General features: G+C 34.9%; 2 protein-coding genes and 1 long non-coding RNA gene across 4 annotated transcripts; 1 reads left to right on the forward strand and 2 right to left on the reverse strand.

The window, feature by feature from the left end:
* Positions 1 to 659: 659 nt before the first annotated feature.
* On the reverse strand, positions 660 to 9,308 carry LOC142615095 (beta-galactosidase 7-like). The gene is made up of 2 exons (XM_075787790.1): positions 9,287 to 9,308; positions 660 to 3,112 (listed from the first exon to the last, which is right to left on the reverse strand). The coding sequence occupies exons 1-2, from the start codon at positions 9,306 to 9,308 to the stop codon at positions 660 to 662; spliced, it is 2,475 nt and encodes an 824-aa protein (XP_075643905.1).
* On the reverse strand, positions 7,144 to 9,302 carry LOC142615097 (uncharacterized). Of its 2 annotated transcripts, none has more exons than XR_012840652.1 (3): positions 9,107 to 9,302; positions 7,968 to 9,028; positions 7,144 to 7,500 (listed from the first exon to the last, which is right to left on the reverse strand). XR_012840652.1 is itself a non-coding variant. In XM_075787791.1 (3 exons), exons 1-2 carry the CDS (start codon positions 9,200 to 9,202, stop codon positions 8,918 to 8,920), a joined length of 207 nt encoding a protein of 68 aa, XP_075643906.1. In that variant the 5' UTR covers positions 9,203 to 9,301; the 3' UTR covers positions 7,144 to 7,500; positions 8,888 to 8,917. The 2 variants fall into 2 exon arrangements, 1 of the variants encoding a protein (XP_075643906.1); XM_075787791.1 differs by having other exon boundaries at positions 8,888 to 9,028; positions 9,107 to 9,301.
* Positions 9,309 to 11,235: 1,927 nt separating the features above from the next.
* On the forward strand, positions 11,236 to 14,996 carry LOC142614593 (uncharacterized). The gene is made up of 3 exons (XR_012840476.1): positions 11,236 to 11,334; positions 12,928 to 14,150; positions 14,486 to 14,996. It is a non-coding gene; the product is annotated as an uncharacterized LOC142614593 (long non-coding RNA).
* Positions 14,997 to 18,308: the final 3,312 nt, after the last annotated feature.

An 18,308-nucleotide genomic window follows, 5' to 3' on the forward strand; every position in this document is an offset into this window, starting at 1 on the left:
AAAAAATATAATACATATGTGTGTGCAATTTTAAACTTTTTCTTTTCATCGACCAATTTGTTACTTTGTCTAATTTCTATGACTATTATGCTATAGCCTAAATTCTTTGTTCTCTTGAGACTAAAATAAAATATTCTTTAATTTTTCCCTTAATTTCGAATTATTTTAATTCAACAAAAACTTTTTATGCTATCACGACATTACTTTATGTTATTATTTAAACATTCTATGAACATTCTATATAAGTTTTTCCCATGATATATATTTTAAAGTATTGCGCATTGCACAAGTGCTTTGCTAGTTGTTACAAAAGCTTATAGAAGTGCCATGAATCACCGAAATGCAGCTAAAAGTTGACTTTTTAGAAAAAGAAATAACTATAAGCAACATGTCATGCTAAAAAGGTGGAAACAGAATTGGAGAAAGGATTGAAAGTGCAATATTGGTAAAAACTCTTTCACACAAAAATAGAATAAGAGTGATGATTGAGAGTGCAATATTGGTAAAAACTCTTTCGTTGTGTCTGTGTTTTTATAACTGAAAAACGTGTCTTTAACTAACGTTAAACTCATGTTTTCAGTTTATTAAAACACAGTGTGCGAAACAAACATAGCCCGATAAAATTTGAGAAATACAATAGATGGGTGAAGTTAATTAACTTAGCAGACAGCTTCCACTGCCAATCTTCCATTGACACTGCCAAGGTTGGATGTTCCGAATGTTGCAGATGACACAGAGACAGAACAACTTTCCCTCCCAATGCATGCATTTTCCACCACAGAGAAACTACTGCTAGCCTCCCAAGAGCCTTTCTTGAATGAACCACACTTTCCTTGAGGGTCCCCATAACTTGCAAATTTGATTTCTGAGATGGTTTGCCCACCTTGGCATGAAAGATCCAATTCGTGGCCCTCATACGCATTTCCACACACGGTTCCAGTCGTGACAGTTTGGAAAGACACATTCAGAGGATTTCCACCGAATTCTTCAAACAAAATCAATGTGTTTCCATCATTCTTGAGGAATGATCTTGGCACATGGTACCACCTTTGGGTTGGATTGCCACAATTTGTCACACATTTTTCAGAAAAGTACTCTCCACGGTAATCACATGAATCACTGCATCCATTGGTATCAGCATTGAATGAAGGCCAATAACGTCCAATGCTTTTTCCATTCACCCAAGCCTGACCTTTGCCCATACCTTGCAAGTCCACCACCACAGGATCTGTACCAGAAGGACTTTTGAAAGTGGTTTTATACCATGTCATAAGTCTCCCTACAGGAACATTTTGAGTAGCTTTCCACCTCCTCAGATGGGCCATATTTGGATTGTATAGTTGATTGGCCTCACCATTCAATCCTACCTTGTAAGACCATTGGTTGGTTGATATATTCCAAGTAGAATTGGCTCCAATCAATTCTATAGGACCCCCCACTATACCAGCAGGCACAAGATCAAAGAAGGAACCATAATTTGCCAATCCAACTGTGGCACTAAGTAGAGTTATAATGTTAGTCCCAGGCTTTAGAGATACAGGTTTCTCCAACACAAAACTGTATTTACCATCTGTGCCCCATTGAGAACCAACGAAGTTTCGGTTAACAAAAGCATGAAGAACATGACCTTGGGTGCTTACACGCAAAGTCACATTCTCCAAAGAAGATGATTTTCCATTCATGTTAACACTAGTCATGTACCACAAATAGTCACTAGAATCAGCTGTTGTTTGCTTTTGATCAAGGAGTAGATCCGCTTTGAATCTACCTTTTCCAATTAGTGTGTCTTTTATTGCCTCTGGTGCCCACACCCAAGAGAGCCGTTTATGATGACGGCTGCTACCAACTTGTTTCTTAACCATAATTGATGTTTGGGCATTAACCTTTGCAGTGTTGAACACTTCCTTGTTACAGTTTTCAAGAATGCTGACAGACCAAGCAGGCACAAAGTACTTGCCATCTTGTTGCAAGTCAACATTGGCATCATGCGAACCATCTGAATTGCTCAAGAAACAGAATCTGCTCCCATTGTTAGCGTTTGTGTATGTGGTCAGATAAACGTTGTTGCCATATTGCTTGGAAGTCCTATTGCCAGCAGTAAGAATCTTTTCTCCCAATTTGAGGGCAGCATGGAGATCCTTGAGATGCCCCCATTTAGGTTGATTGAAATTCCCATATTCATCAAGTGGGGCATTGTAATCATAAGAAGTTGTGATGTATGGACCTCCAGCTGTGCGTCCAAAGTTGGTTCCTCCATGGTACATATAATAGTTGTTGAAAACTCCACCGGATTGGAAAAATCGTGCAACAGAGAATGCCACATCTTCAGCAGTTCTGAAAGGGTGTTTGCCACCCCAATTCTTGTACCATCCAGTCCAATTCTCAGTGAACATTTTTGGACTCTTAGGATTCTTTGGTGTAAAATTATCACAATAAAAACCATTACAAGTATTGATCATGGGTTGTGGGGCATCTGATTGTTGGCACATAATCCAGGGGACGCCAATGTTTTGGGATACAGCCATTTTAGCACACCATTGAATGTAGGATTTCCCTGCTGCTCCATAAGGACCCATGATGTTCCCATACTCGTTTTCTATCTGTGCAATGATGATTGGTCCCCCTTGTGAAGCAAACAAACTTGCTTCTTTGCACATGTTCACTATCTTGGTTGTGAATGTTTGCATTTCATTTTTGTACACCTCATTATCTGTCCTTAACTGAACACCCGGCAAATTGTGTAACCACAAAGGGAAACCCCCATAGGTCCATTCCGCACAAACGTAAGGACCAATGCGTAGAACGGCATAGAGTCCAGCTTCTTGAACCAACTTGAAGAACTTGACAAAGTCTAGATTTCCTGAGAAATCATACTTGCGACGCTGAGGTTCATGGCGATCCCAGAAGACGTATGATTCTATTGCATCAAGTCCACCATCCTTTGCCTTCTGAATAATATCAGGCCACATCTCCACTGTGCTGCGTGGATAATGGATTGCGCCCGATAATATAATCCTCCGCTCTCCATTAATAATTATGGCATTTGAATCATATGAAATATTTGCTCCCAATGAACATGTATATAGGCAAGCCAAACTTGCAATGACAAGAACTTCAGTCCAATATCTAGACATCTTCACAAACTCTTAAAGCTTGTTACTTTGTCCTTTCCTTATATGGCTAATGAGCATATTTATATAGGGAATCTAGCCCTGACTATAAACTCTATGGTAGTTATTGTTATCCATATCAAAATTTTCGTACAGTTATCAGTTACAAATTATCCATAAATAAACAATCACACCCTTACAGGAATATGCAAATTTCTAAATTTGACAAGGACTCGGTAATGATTGTTTTTTTGTTATTACCAAAACTTATTTTTAGGATTTATAGACTCCAAATTATTATGTTTGGTAACTATTTTTTCCTCTTATTTTCTGTTTTCAAAAACAAGTTTTAAGACTAAAAAACTTATTTAGCAACCCAAAATGAACAGAAAACAAAAACTGTTCTCAAAACTCAATTTGTAAAAGAAACTAAAAACATGTAAAAAACTGTTTTCAATTTCTAAGGGTATATTTGGTACATGTGTTTAAACACATGTTTTCATTTTTTAAACAACATTCACGTATTTCCACACACGTATTTCTAAAAAAATTGAAAGTTTCATTATATAGTTCTTTTATTAGCATGACATCTAATAATTTATTTTTTATCACTTACGCGTTGATCTTTACTTTTTTTTTTTTATATAAAATTCTCAAATTTTAAAATTAAGAAACAAAAATCTGAACACATAACATATTATGACCGATAAAGCATAAAGTGAATTATAAAAAGTATAATAGAGAATTTGTGTTCTTTTTGTACCTTTCTCGAGTCTCAGCACCTCTTTTTTGGTTGGTCACACGTGCACAGTCAAATATACTTTGTTTGCACATTTCTTGAAAATAGTTAAGAGATTTAGGTGGGAAAAAAGGCCAGAGCTTTGAGGTAAAAATCAATATATTTTTTGATCCACAAAATATACACAATCGATACGCAGTTGTTGTTCTATTCTTTATTTTATAGACCCTAAAAGCTTGAATATGTGTAAAAATACAAGAGCTATTTAGACCCCCAAATTATAAAAAAAAAACGGCCCAGTTGATTTTACTCTAACTTAAATTAAGTATGGAATAGAGTAAATGCGAGCAAACAAACAATATAACTACTCTAAGCCATATTCATCAAAACACAGCAGTAAATGAAAGCTAAAAGAGTAGGAAAGAAGAATGCAAACACAAGATAACACGCCAGTGTATTATCGAAGAGGAAACCAAAGAATTTAACGAAAAACCTCTTTGCCGCCCTCCAAGTGGTAAATCAATCCACTAGAGAATAAGTTGAGTACACGAATAACAAAAGACCCTCTAAGCCTAGTGTACCCCATGTACTCGAGTCCTCTAAGCTCTTGCTACCAACTGACTTTGTCAAGCCTTGTCTTCTCTAGCTCTCCGGATCACGCAATTTAGCCCGATTGCATCTACCAAACATATGGCTTCTTCCAATACTTCCCAACAGCACCAAAACCTCACTTTACACTCAGTATGAGTGTGATAAGTGTTTGGGCTAGGGTTTGTGGCTAGGGTTTTATCTCTAAAAGCACTCCTCTCAATATGTGGGTAATAATAGTATATATAGTATGTGTGAGGATGTAATGAAGCAGATATGACAAAATAGCAAAACAAATTGTTTCGAAGGTATCTCGCGGGAAGGCCTTACCCGTGAGACATTCGCAAAAATCAACTGTCACTATCTGTCATAACTCTTCGCATTCTAGTCATGTGCTGAGCACATATTTCACTTCAAGGGAATGCTACTCGCAAGCTACCCGCAAAAACTTCTTTAGTCTTCAATGTTGCCTTGAGTCTTCACACTCTCTTTCACACATAACCCTTACAAATAAATCCAACATAAATTACAGGGTACAAAAGATTGAAAAAAATTACAATTAAATTTGACACGAAATTAAAGCCAACACAAAATAGTTGTAAATCACAACTTTACAGACCCCTTCACTGTTTTGGGTTGTTTCATGTAAATTGTATTGACCCATTTAAATTCACATGAAAATTGAATGTTTAAATTATTATCTTATAGGAATCTTTTAAAGAGAAAGACCGTCATCTCAGAAATTGCACTACTCAATGTGATGAAGTCTCCTATAGTAATAGTATCCTATTGCCTAGGCGCAGCAAAATGATTGAATTTGATCATCAAATGAGTTGTTAATTACATCACTCCACATGAGGCCAAGAAGAAGTGCAGTGCTTGACAATTAATTTTTGGGCAATTCTACAATACCACTTTTTTTAGGAGGTGTGGTACCCATAAGTAAGCAACTTGCTATATTAAGTTACCAAAACATCACATTTGACCGTTCCAACATTACATTATGCAATTTCAACATCACATTTGATAATACTTTAATTTTGTCACATTTGGTAGTTCCCTTTTTTTTTCTTCTCACATTTGACAGTTTCATCCTCACATTGTGCAGTACCAACATCACATGTGATTATACTTTTGTCACATTCAGTGGTTCCTTTATTTTTTTTTTCACATTTGACAATTTCATCCTTACATTGTGTAGTTCCAATATCACATATGACTGTTCTTTTGTCACATTTGGTGATACCCTTATTTTTTTTCTTACATTTAACAATTTCATCCTCACATTGTGTGACACCAACATCACATGTGAATTTACTATTGTCACATTCAGTAGTTCTTTTCTTTTTTTTTCCCCTCACATTTGATGGTTACACTATCACATTAGGGAGTACCAATATCACATTTGATTGTACTTTTGTCCCATTCAATGGTATCCTATTTTTCTTTTCTCACATTTAACAGTTCTATTATCACATTAGCCAATACTGATGTCACTTTTGACCATACTTTTATCATATTCGGTGGTACCCTATTTTTTTTTCTCACATTTGATAGTTCCATCGTCACATTGGATAGCACTAGTATTACATCTAACAATACTTTTACATTTGAGTCCACCATTGACATCACTTTTTTACTTAATAATAACCGCTCATCACAATAGCAATTTGTGAAAAGATTTGTAACTCTAGTATTTCCTCTTTTTAAAAGTTGTTAAAAAAAATTTAGATCTAAAATCTAAAACAAAATAAACATTCTAAAAAATTAGTCCAAAAAAAAAATTACTAATAGTAAAGTTGAAAACAATTAAGCTCAATTAACTAATTTTACCAAAAACGAACAATCTGACCCTTTTAAATATTTTAAACAAAATAATTTTGTCATTTATAATTTATCATTTTGACCATAATGATAAGTGTCAGTCTCATTTGAGTCACCAGAGTTTCACCAGCTAAGTTTGAGAGAGCCCTAATAGCAATGAAAGGTTTTCTTTGTTGAAGACATATCAGTGCCACAAAAGCACTAATCTCTCTCTCTCTCTCTCTCTCTCTCTCTCTCTGTGTTTGTTCATAGTTTCTTATTTCGACCATAATGTCTTTGCACCCTCTTGTTATTCTATTTCTAATTCTTTTGTTATTCCATTTGTTTTCCAAGAACTTATTGGTAATTCCAAATCAGTTTAATGAGGGTGTTAGGTGCAAGTTGCAAACTGACCTACTACTATATACATGCAATACCACAACAAAAATGTTTTTAGGTTTCTTTTAGTTTCTACAAGCTCTTCATTCTCAAGCCTTAAGGTATTTGTTCCTAGAACATATTGGTAAGTCCAATTTTAACATAATTGGCTGTTAAAAGGTCAATTTTCATCTCTCTACTTTGTTCATTCACATGGGTGGCTAACAGTAGCTCACACTAACTCCTTAGTGTAAGCAATACCCATTTACTAGTAGTTGAAACTAAGCCATATAATCTATCACCTTGTCTTCTTTTAGTTGCTTCGGTCTTTAGAGAGAGAGAGAGAGAGAGAGAGAGAGAGAGAGAGAGAGAGAGCATAAGCTCTTATTGGAATGGACATTGAGAAATAGAGAAACATCAATAGTAAAGAGAAAGACATGTATTAGTATCATAAATAATATGATGTGGTGGATGACCACTTAAAAAAAAGCAATTAAGATATAATCTATCTCTTGTATTTCTTGATGAGTCCTTCAAAGCTATCACACTATCATAACCCTCAAGTACATTGTCTCTGGTCATTTTGAAGTATTTTCATGCAGTTATTTTGGTTTAGAAGAAGAAGAAGAAGGAGCTCCTTAAAGGAATAGAGGGTTGCCATTTAGGAAAACAAATTGTATAAAACTTTGTAAAATGCATTTTAAGTGATTTGATTCAAATGACTGGCAACCCTTTCCTCAAAACACCCATTAATATGTGGTTTACAGACAACAAAGTACTTCATCATTCGATGGTAAAATCTTCATCACTCCACCCAGTTTAAGAATAAATGACATAATTCCCATCCAGCTGCAATAATAGAACTTAATTAATCCAACGCCACTGCAAAATGAATTAAACAAGCTCAGTATCACACAAAAACTTCAAAATATTTTTCCCATTGTCCACAAAACGTTAAGAATACATAATGAAACAAATCATGCCATGGCGTGATAACAATCTAAAAGCAAATACATTAAAAAACAAAACAACGAATGCAAGCTTTAAAAAGTTGATGCCTTCTCGAAACAACACAACAAACAACTCCATTTTTGGCATGCCTTTTCCAAGGACAGAGGTCCAAAATAAAAGGTTGAGAGAAACCCTTATTTGAAATTCTATAAAAACTTTCCTCAAGTACTTGGCATGCCGCCTTCTTTTTAAATCCATGATTGAGTCGTCCATGCAAAGAGCATGCCAACTCATTAAAACAACCAAGGCAAGTCAGTCATACAAAATAAGACAATAATTATCTCATGTTTTGGTTCTCAATTGTTGTTAGATAGCAACATAATTTGATATTCAGAAACCTCATTGTGGTGAATATTCAACCCAACATCCTCAATGAAACTTAGAATCTTAATGAGCTCTTGTAATCCAAATCAACCTTCAAAACAATCAACACCCAAACTAGAGCAATTAATAATCGGATTAGTAACAAGGAATAAAAGTTAAGACAATTCACATATATCTCATCCGTTGATTGTCAAAAAAACCATAATAATCGTTTATTAGTACTAAAATCAACTTGGTCGGAGAAAAAAGAGAAAGAGAGAGTGACCTTTTTGACGGCCTTAACGGTCTGTCGGAGCAGAGAGCGGCTGGAGTAGAAATACTATGTTTCTGTTATTGTGGGTCTTGCTTAGGGTTTTGTTTAGTAGTGGTGGTGGCTCTGGTCTTGTGGTTGGTTTGGAAGAGAAAGAAGTTGAGAGAGAAGAAGCTTACAGATTGAGGCGTAGAATGACCCTATTTCTAAAACCTCTAAAAGACCAAGACCAGTACACTTTTATATCTTCATAATTATGGCAATATCCTAAAATTTCTTAACGATCGATTCTATTTATAATTTTATATTCGTTTTTGTTACAAATTTTATTTTATTTTATATGTGTATGTGCGTTTTCATTTTCTTACTTCAAAAATTCCCTTAATTGAGACATTATCATATCCACTCAATTCACACGAATTTTACATATTCTTGGATAAAACGAGTGCTAGTTTCACTTGTAAAGCCGGTCAACATTTGATGAGAAGAAAGTGCTTTGCAAATTACGACAATCATCTTCTTAAAAAAAATTACGATAATCGAAGTCTAATAATTAAAGCATAACGATAAACTTTTACGGTAAATCATAATGGTTATAACACCAATAAAAAGCATATTGCACTTTACACACTAAACTATAGAATCTGTTACAACGCAAGTGATAAAAGAAGAAAATACTCATACTGCATCAGCCCAGAACTTTGCTGTCTGTGTTCAACTTTTGACTAGTTTCTCTGCTTTTTTTCTTGCACGTCTCTCCCTTGAGCTCACATACTTGAATCCTCCATTTTCAGTCTCAGAGTCCTCCAAATCATTAAATGATTTCTGCAAGTCCAAAAGAAATCAGTGAAGTGTCTCAAACAATTATTAATTTTGTGAGTACCGAGGAGGAGAAAGCTATACCTCTCTAAGCTCAGAAAAGCTAACAGCATAGAAGGTAGCAGCAGCAGCTGCTACAATTCCAAGGATGGGCAAGGCTACTTGCTGTATCCCATCCATTTTACTTATCCTTTGACTCCTATGCTTACAGATAGTTTTTCTTTTAGAATGGTAGTTCAAGCTCTTGGTGGGATGAAGATGAACTGATGTGGATAATGTTTTTCATTGAGTTCTTTTTCTAGACATTATTGAGGTGCAAATGGGCTAGGCTTAGGCAAATTCATGGTTGGGCTATGTCAGCATGTGAATTGTGATATGTGTAATGTATGTGCCAATTCATATTTGACCCAAGCCCATAAATTACATGCCTAAAATGATTAGATAATTATCTTACTCTTACTTCCAAAATTGATAATTAATACCGACCCTTTAAATGATTGGACATTGGTCCAATTAAAATAGGACATATATATTAAAAAATTCAAATCAACAAATATTAAAATTTTACCAAAAAACCTTTCAGCTTAATTGATTGGTACCTTCTTTCTCAAAAAATAATTGATTGGTACCGTGTTGTTAACGAAGACATCCAATGTTCAAGTACTACTCATTATTGTTATTGAATTATTCAAAAAACACATTAAAATTTTCAATTCATTTTTTTTTTTTGAAAAAAAAAACTATTCTAAAAATAATTTGTTCTCTCACCCTCACCACAATCAAATGGTGTTGTTTTGCTATTATTTCTTTCTAATGTGGAGAAAAGCAAAACAATCTTGTTTGTTTTGGTGTAATAATTGCCAATTGAAATTGAGTAATGTTAGGGCACACCCATTCCCACCTACTCAAATCTACATCCTGCTTGTGTGTCATATATTGATTAAGTTCAATAATTTCAAGTACATGTGGTGGACTCAAGTGAAAGTGATGAAATTCAATCAAAAGTTGACACACAAAGAGGATGTGGATTTAGATGTGGGAAGGGGTGTGTCCCTAGCGTTAATCATTGAAATTGTCTTCATCAAGATTAGTTGCTCCTTTAGTGTTTGTGCTTCATTTATAATTTCATACTTTGATAACATTCTTGCACAAAATATGCAATATAGTTGTTAAAAGCCTTGTAACTCAATTAACACTTTTTGGTATGTCTAACGAAAACATTTATGATTCAAATCTCAATCCCCTATTCTTATAACTACCGAATTATTTTGAGGAAGAGAGAGAGAGAGAGAGAGAGAGAGAGAGAGAGAGACGAATACTATTGGAAAACATGAGATTTACATCTCAAATAGAAACACCCAGTAGAATAATTTCAAAATCTAAGGGCATGTTTGGTTTGGAGGTCACTCATATCTCAACACTCAAATCTCATCGCTCAAACTCATTGCCTAATTCTCATAATTCAAACTCAAAATTTCCCATAACTTTACTCATTTCTATGTTTCATTGAAAATTCTTGGTGGGTATTTCAATTGAAAACTCAACATTATGTAAAGTTGTGGGACCCACGAAAATTAATACTTAGCAGTTTGCATAGAACGGCAAAACTTTACCCGCATGTGAAGTGAAGACTGATACCAACCTTTGAACAAAATCCAACAAGACCAAATTTGGGAAGAAGAAGCCACTGCAAATCCCAACAAAATTAGAACACAGCAATGCCAGCTATAAATCTAGAACCCACTACCATCAACACAACCACAAATTCGAACCCCACAACCAAGAAAATCCAAGCCTCAACCAACAAATAATCAAACAATATGCAAATGGGTTTTATCTAAACCAAAAAAATAGGGGAAATCAAATCAAAATGGAGAGGAAGAGAGAGAAATGACATCCAAACAAGCTACTACAAGAACAACTTTGTCAACACTGGATCATGGAAGGAGAAACAAAGTTAACTTTGAGAAAGTTCAGACACAACCTATGGCAATCTTGAAGGAAGCTTTGGTGGTGTTGGAGACATATCAGAAGCTTTCAACTACTTAAGGAAGTTTTTGACTGTGGGGCTATAGTTACCCACGTCTTGGTCTTGGGGTAGCCTAGTTTTCTTTTGTGTGGCTCTTGGGCTAGTCTGGTGTGTGTGCCCAAGCTCTTACCTTTTGTATATGGATTTACTTACTCCTTGGATAAAAATTTTATATCTTTTTCTCAAAAAAAAAAAAACACCAAATCATGGAGATGGGAGAACCACAGCTTGGGAAGAGAAGATGAAGAAGGCAAAACCAAGAAGAAAGAAAAAAAAATCTGAGGTTTGGTATGAGAGATGAGAGAGCTATTGGCGGGGGGGTCTCAATGGGCTGGCTACAGAATAAACAACACATTGATCATAGGATGTGGGCATAATAGAGAGTCGTCACCTAGTTTTGCAATAGTCTATGAACCATATATATAGTGTCCTCTCGAGGAAAGACCTTTTTTTTATCTCACTATTAGAGATATGGGTTTGGAGTTAAGGTACAGTCTTAGGAAGGTGTTAGGCACCAAAAACCGCCCAACCCTAAAGTTGGCTTCCTCTCTTTGTGTCTTATGTTTTAACCCTATTATAGGCACATCCAATATTGTATATATACACACACACCAACATTCAGCTAAGCACACAACATGGCATCGACCATCCTTAACCATAAATTTATCATGCTTGTCACCCATCGCAAACCCTAGCATACATCTCATCATGCATATCATCACATCATAAACCCTAACATTTATCTAGCATTGCATTTCCTAACATTCATCTAGCATTGCATTTCCTAACATTCATCTAGCACACAGTTAAAACCAACCTAACATCCTTCTAGCATGGTATGGCATAAACCCTAGCATGTTACTATCATCATATCATCATATCTCATCCAAGGCAGAAGCATGTATCATTGAATCAAGGCAGGAATAGGTAGCAAACAAATCATATCATCATTTAAAGCATTGCATAGAGACTTACATACACATATTCATCAAAGAAGGGTAAAGCTCGTAGAACAAACATATGCATGTACATATGAATGCTTGACTTACCTCACTTACCTTGCTGCATCTCAGCACCTATGGCATTATGTATGAACATGTGAATGCATGCTTATGTTATCCAAACAAGAAAGCATAAGATAAACCCTAATTCTAGCATGTGAAAGGCAAACAAGTAATTAAACATGCGAAACAGAGACTTAAAACCATAAGTCAAATAAAAAGGGTCTAAACAAAAGTATTACATGTGAAAACAAAAACAAAAACAAAAACAGATGAAATAAAATTAGGGTTTCTGGGTAGGATAATGTGCACACATGAACAAGCATGCGTGTGCATAATCCAGCATGCTCACGCAACCAAGATTATGTGCACGTGAGTTTCAACAAACAGAGAAGAACTTCAAAAAACTAAATCTAACATCCAAATATGCTTTAAAACATACAACTATGTAAACCTAGACTACATAAACATATTAAAGCATAAGGAAAAACTTAGATACAATATCTTAGGTACAGTACCGTAGGTACCCCTTTTGAAATTAAAACACTTGTCCACTTTCTTAACAATGAAACTGTCGTTTTCTTCTCCATTTATTTCTTTTCCTTCTTTTATTTTCCCTTGTTTCAGACTAAAGACTTCCCACGAGAAAACTGAAAACCCTAAAACCCCAAAACTGTTTTCTTCTCTTTCTCTCTCTCTCTTTCCTTCTCCCTCGATCAAATTGGATAAAATAGACGAATCTAGCTCTCTGAATTCTCTATCTTGCTCTGTTTTCGCAGATTGGTTGGTTGGCACTAAGAAAATTTGTTGGTATGTATTGGCTAAATCTCATTATAGGTTTTCAATTTTAGTTGTTGGGTTTGTGTTATTTTAAGGTTTGGTTGAGTTTTTCTTTGTTGATTATGATTTGGGTATCAATTTTTATTATTGGGTCTGTGTTATTTTTGCTTTGGTTTGTTTTGATTTGGGTTTTCAATTCTAGCTTCTGGGTTTGTGATATTCAAATTGCTTGTATGGTGAGGATTTTCTAGAAATCACATGGTGAAACTTCATTGCAGGTGATGGGGATCAATTGCAAAAGGTTGTGGAAGTTCTATCTGATATTAAGGGACTAGGATTGTCTCCTAATACATCATGTATTCCATGTCTGTTGTGATGTATTTTAGGAACAACACAAAAGCTTTGCTGTCGATTTCAATTGTTTGTATTGACTCCTTTTAAAATCTTAGTGATTTGATTCTTAAAGTGGTTACATATTTTATGTTCAATGGAAAAATAAAAATTATAGTTATCCCTATCAGATGTGAAGAACTCCTCAAATAATTAAAATGGTGCTCAATGCTACTTGAACACCATTTTAATGAGAAGAATGTTTCCTTGATGATTCTAGAAATATATCTGTGTTGAAAATAAAGGCATAAGTTTCCTTGTGCTCTGTTTAAATACCCTATTTCCGTGAGAATGTGGGAGATCAAACATGTCAAAGTTCTATGAATATTTATGACCTACAAGTCATAGCAATCTCTAATATCTTTTTCATAGCTTTGATTCTGTCTTTGATCTCTAAGTAAAGTGGTCACAGATGGCTCAATCCCATTGATGTCTTCAAGACTTAAAAGATTATATTTTTGAATTGTAGTCTTTATTGTCGATAATGAATTTGACAGTCCTTTAAATTGTAGTCTTTCTTGGCTGGTTTGCAATTGCTTAACATTTTTTATATTGCTTTTCAGCTCAAATGCAGTTGCTTTTGTTAGAAATCAACTTCGACAGCATGAAGATGTTCAGGTGTAGTGTTAGTACTTAGTAAATTGGTCCCATACAACCTTAAAGCTTGTATAAATTGCATATTCTTTTCTTCTCATTTATATTTTAAGCATGGGCAGTGTTAACTTTCCTCTTGTTCTGATTTTAGCTAGCTTGTGAATTGTGAAGCACTGGCTTAAGCAGTTCTGGTAATGAATTAAATGATCGTTTTTTTAATCTACACAAATTGGTTGGGCATTTTACTTGGGAAGTTATAATGACCTAAAAATGCATATGCCCTGCAAGACCAACGATCAGAAGATAATGTCAGCATTGTCATTACTGATTTAGGGTATGCACCTATTTGTTCATATATAACTTTTATATTTTATTGGTGAAGCCAATTTGAGTTGGCTGAATAAATCTAATTCATCCTCTGACCAAAAATTAAAGAATGACAATGGATCTTAAGATTCACAATTATATGCTCTTTTCCAACTGGAGGTTTAATTATTTAGAAGCTAAAGTTCAAAACATGGTTCAAAATTTTTGTTGGCACTTATTATTCTTGAAATATTGTGTGTATAGTTTTTCACTTTGTTTGATTATTTAGAAATGAAATTTTACCATCTTCTGACTATTTTTGTTAATATTTCTCATTTTGCCTTGATTCTGACTTGTGCATAGGCAAACAGATTGGAAAAGTTTGCCACTTCAGGATATATGAGGGATGCATCTCAAGGATTGACCATTCATTCCTGGTCTACTAAAGCCTGCCCAAAAAATCTATTCTCATTCATCAAAATGAGTTGATCGAATTCATGAACTAATCATGTTATATCTCCTCACTAATTGGAAAGAATATCTTAGTATCAAGATGCATCAGTGTTAAACCCAGTAGGAGAACTGAAAGAAACAAAAATATATGCATTGTTTGGACAAAAGATTTATACAACATGGAGACATAAAGTGATTTGCAGCTCAACCATTTCAAACGGCAGAAAGACGTGTTAGATTGAATAGGCAGTAGGACTTAAGATGTTGAATACATTCAAATTATTTTGTACAATTGCAAATTATTTAAAAATTGCACAATAAGCATTGTATTTAATTAGTGAATTCTGTTTTTACTTTAGTCTACTCTCTTTTGCAATATGCCATGTGATATTTGTAATGTGAGTTCACAATTAATAAAACACTATTTACTTCATTTTATTATCAAAACTTTTTTTTTGGAGTTATAAGTGGAGCAATTACGCCATTTCATTTGAATTTATTGTGAGTTTTGGCTCTATGTTCACCATAGGTTGCCTCATCCTTTATAAAAAATTCCACCAGCCTTCATTTGCCTGCACTTCAAGAAAATAGTGGGAGCTAAGAGCTATGTGTATAGATGTGCAGTACAGTTGTGTGGAAGTGCATATTTGTGTATATGAAAATAATTTTCTGTGATGCGAAATAATATTGTTAGTTTAGTATTGGTTGGACATGTTGTTAAGCTGAGAAATATATCGGTGCAAAATTTACTTGATGAATGAAAAAATCAATGCTTTCTTTCAAGTTTCTGACATCCAAAATACCAAAGTAGCTACTATTTTTCCAAGTGGGTCTTGCATGAAGTGGATATATGATCTTGAAGGCAAAGCATATAACTAGTAAAGCAATTGGCTACATTCATTTATGATCCAATAAGTACAGCCCTCATCCAAAACCAAGAAGACCCTAAGATTTTCAATTACAACAATTGGCAATATTCAACTCAAAAGAAATGAATGATGCCATCTATAATATTATGTACACATGTATTTATTGCCACTTTCACCATCAAATACACAAGCAAGCCTATTCAATGAGTGCAATTGATGCAATTGCATCAAGAAAACAGCAGCCCACGTGCTGCAGGCAGCAGCTATCTAGTGCAGAAATCCAGCAGTACCCAGTGCAGAGTACAGAATACTAGCAGTACGCAGTGCAGAGAAACCAATGTAGAGGGAAAAAACAGCAGTACCCCACTGCATGTAGCAGCAATACCTGACACTGTGTATCAAGAAAAATATGGTAGTGCTTGAAGTATAGGCAAAAACAGTTCAAGATTGAGATGATTGTAATAATTAAAGTAAGGCAAAAATAGTTCAAATAATCAAAAGGCCAGTAGTGAATTTGGACTAGAAAAACTATCCAATATTAAAGAAGTTACACCTGATAAGTTATAACAATAAAAGTACCCAAAACACTCATCAGTAAATAAAATGATACACGACAACAAAACAAAGTAATGTCACTTGTAACAATTAGTAAACAAATTATTGATCACATGCTACTAAACACAGTGGTCTACCAAGAAAACTCCTTGTCCATGCTATAGGCCACACTAAACTCCTCGCCCATGCCAAAAAATTATTGATTCATCCATAGCTGATAGGCCAAAAATGTATTGACCCCTTGAGATGAATTAAGTTGATTAATTAGCCAAGTTATTAATTAATCAAATTAACATGCAAAGCACATGGTAGCACAAGCAAATCACCAATTAAACTAAGTATGCAGTGGAAATTAAATGACACGGTGATTTGTTTACGAATGGAGAAAACCTACACAGCAAAAACCCACCGGGTGATTTTAAGGTCACCATTCCCAAAATTCCACTATTATCACAACAAGCAGTTACAAGTAAATGAATCCCAAGTATCTTACCAACCTACAGTTAAACCCTTACCCTAATACCCAATTGGATTTGTTCTGTAGTGACAATTTCTCCTTTCAATGCACAGCTCCCAAGTACGTGACTAATCAATTGCGCGGATCCCAGTACGCGGCTTACTCCTTTGCACGAATCCTAGTACGTGACTAACTCCACAGCAACCATTTGATTGTTGTAGTTGATTTGCAACAACTTCACATAGAAACACTAATAAGATCTTCAATGTTGGTGCAAGAGACTTTGCTTGGTTACAAAACCCAAAGGCGTACAAGAAACGCAGCAAGAACTCTTTCTTCTGTAGGAGAAGGCTAGGGTTTCAAAAAGAAAATCTTATGAAGCTCTCTAGGGTTAGGTTTTTCTTTTTCCACCTCCTTTAAATAGGAGCTTAATGGACTCTCCTATTCCAAATAGGTTTACACAAACCTTGGGCTTTCCTAGTCCAATAAAAATTATACAAAGCCATAAAAAAAATAGCCTTTTAGAGTAAAAACGTTGCTGACTATAATCTGAAACTTGTAAGCTCGATCGATCGGGACATTTATCAAGCTTTAATGAATCTCGACAGATTGAGCTTTTGTCAATGAGGTATCGAGACCTACAGTTTGCACTTTTCTTGAGAAGTTCTTGAGTAATCTTCATGTCTTCAATCTAATCACTTGTAATGATCATCTTGAACTTATTTAGATTTACCCAAATACAAGTAAAGTGCGTTTTGTCAAAGGATATGCCAATTACATAAAAGTATGTCCCCAACAATCTCCCTATTTGGCAATCCGTGACAAAACCACAAGAGTACATTGAATGTCCTAGAATACATTCTACTCAAGATTACAGAATAAATAAGCTTAGTCTAAAATATCTAAACCTTGGAAGTTGCTAGAAGAAGAAGGTTCGGAATCTTGACTTGGCTTTAACTTGTCTTTCCTGAAAAGCACTAAACAAAACACATCAAGGTACCATGTGGAAAACAATGACAAGTTAAACAAACAAGAAACGTGTGTATAAAAATAGAAAATAAACAACACATGTGAGATAAAGAGTGAAACACATACATCATCACATATACCACTTAATAAGCATCATGTATGTAAAAATGGTTACAAAACCAAAAGATACACAACACAAAAATATATCAATATCAATGTGTATCAAACTAACTCTCCCCTTAAATTAGTTACATCAAAAACTTTCTTCCCTTTAACATGAAGTTCTCACCCTAAGTCTATTACTCCCTCTAAGAAATGACATTCAATTCTCAAATTTCTCCCCCTTTTGACACGATTGTCAAAAGGCATAAAAAGCCAAAAGACTTGACCGGAGATAGATAGAAAATAGATAAAGAGGGAACGAAGAGAACAAGGAACCATAGACCTATAAGAAAAAAGTAAACCAAGATTCTATGGACACAAAGGAAAAAAAATGCAAAATAAAGAAAAAGAAATGCATGCAAGGGAATCTCGATGGATCGAGAGGTGTCGAGAAGCTATCGAGCCAACCTCGATGGATCGAGAAAGTGTCGAGGATCTATCGAGCAGATAGAAAATATCTCGATCGATCCACCTAGCTATCGAGAGGTGTTGATATTGCGATAAGATGCAACTGAAGAGCTCGATAGATAAGCCAGGTATCGAGAGGTGTCGAGAAGGTATCGAGATGGCTGAAAACAATTTTTCAAAGAGGAGAAAAACACAGATATGAATGCAATCAAACATGCAACTCAGCCAATGACCCAACCAACATTTTAACCTCTCAAAACATCTCTCAATCAACAAAGAGTTAAGCAATTAGCTCCCAAAAACACACACACAC

This window comes from Castanea sativa, chromosome 11 (assembly GCF_040712315.1).
Source record: "Castanea sativa cultivar Marrone di Chiusa Pesio chromosome 11, ASM4071231v1".
NCBI classification, from domain to species: domain Eukaryota; kingdom Viridiplantae; phylum Streptophyta; class Magnoliopsida; order Fagales; family Fagaceae; genus Castanea; species Castanea sativa.

Excerpts from the sequence above, each read along its gene's own strand:
- LOC142615095 (XM_075787790.1), bottom strand. The coding sequence starts at position 9,308 with ATGAAAAACATTATCCACATCA. Across the intron at positions 3,113-9,286 it reads GAAAAACATTATCCACATCA|TTCTTGTCATTGCAAGTTTG; the intron begins GTTCATCTTCAT and ends ATTGGACTGAAG.
- LOC142615097 (XM_075787791.1), bottom strand. The coding sequence starts at position 9,202 with ATGGATGGGATACAGCAAGTAGCCTTGCCCATCCTTGGAATTGTAGCA. Across the intron at positions 9,029-9,106 it reads GCTTTTCTGAGCTTAGAGAG|AAATCATTTAATGATTTGGA; the intron begins GTATAGCTTTCT and ends TTGGACTTGCAG.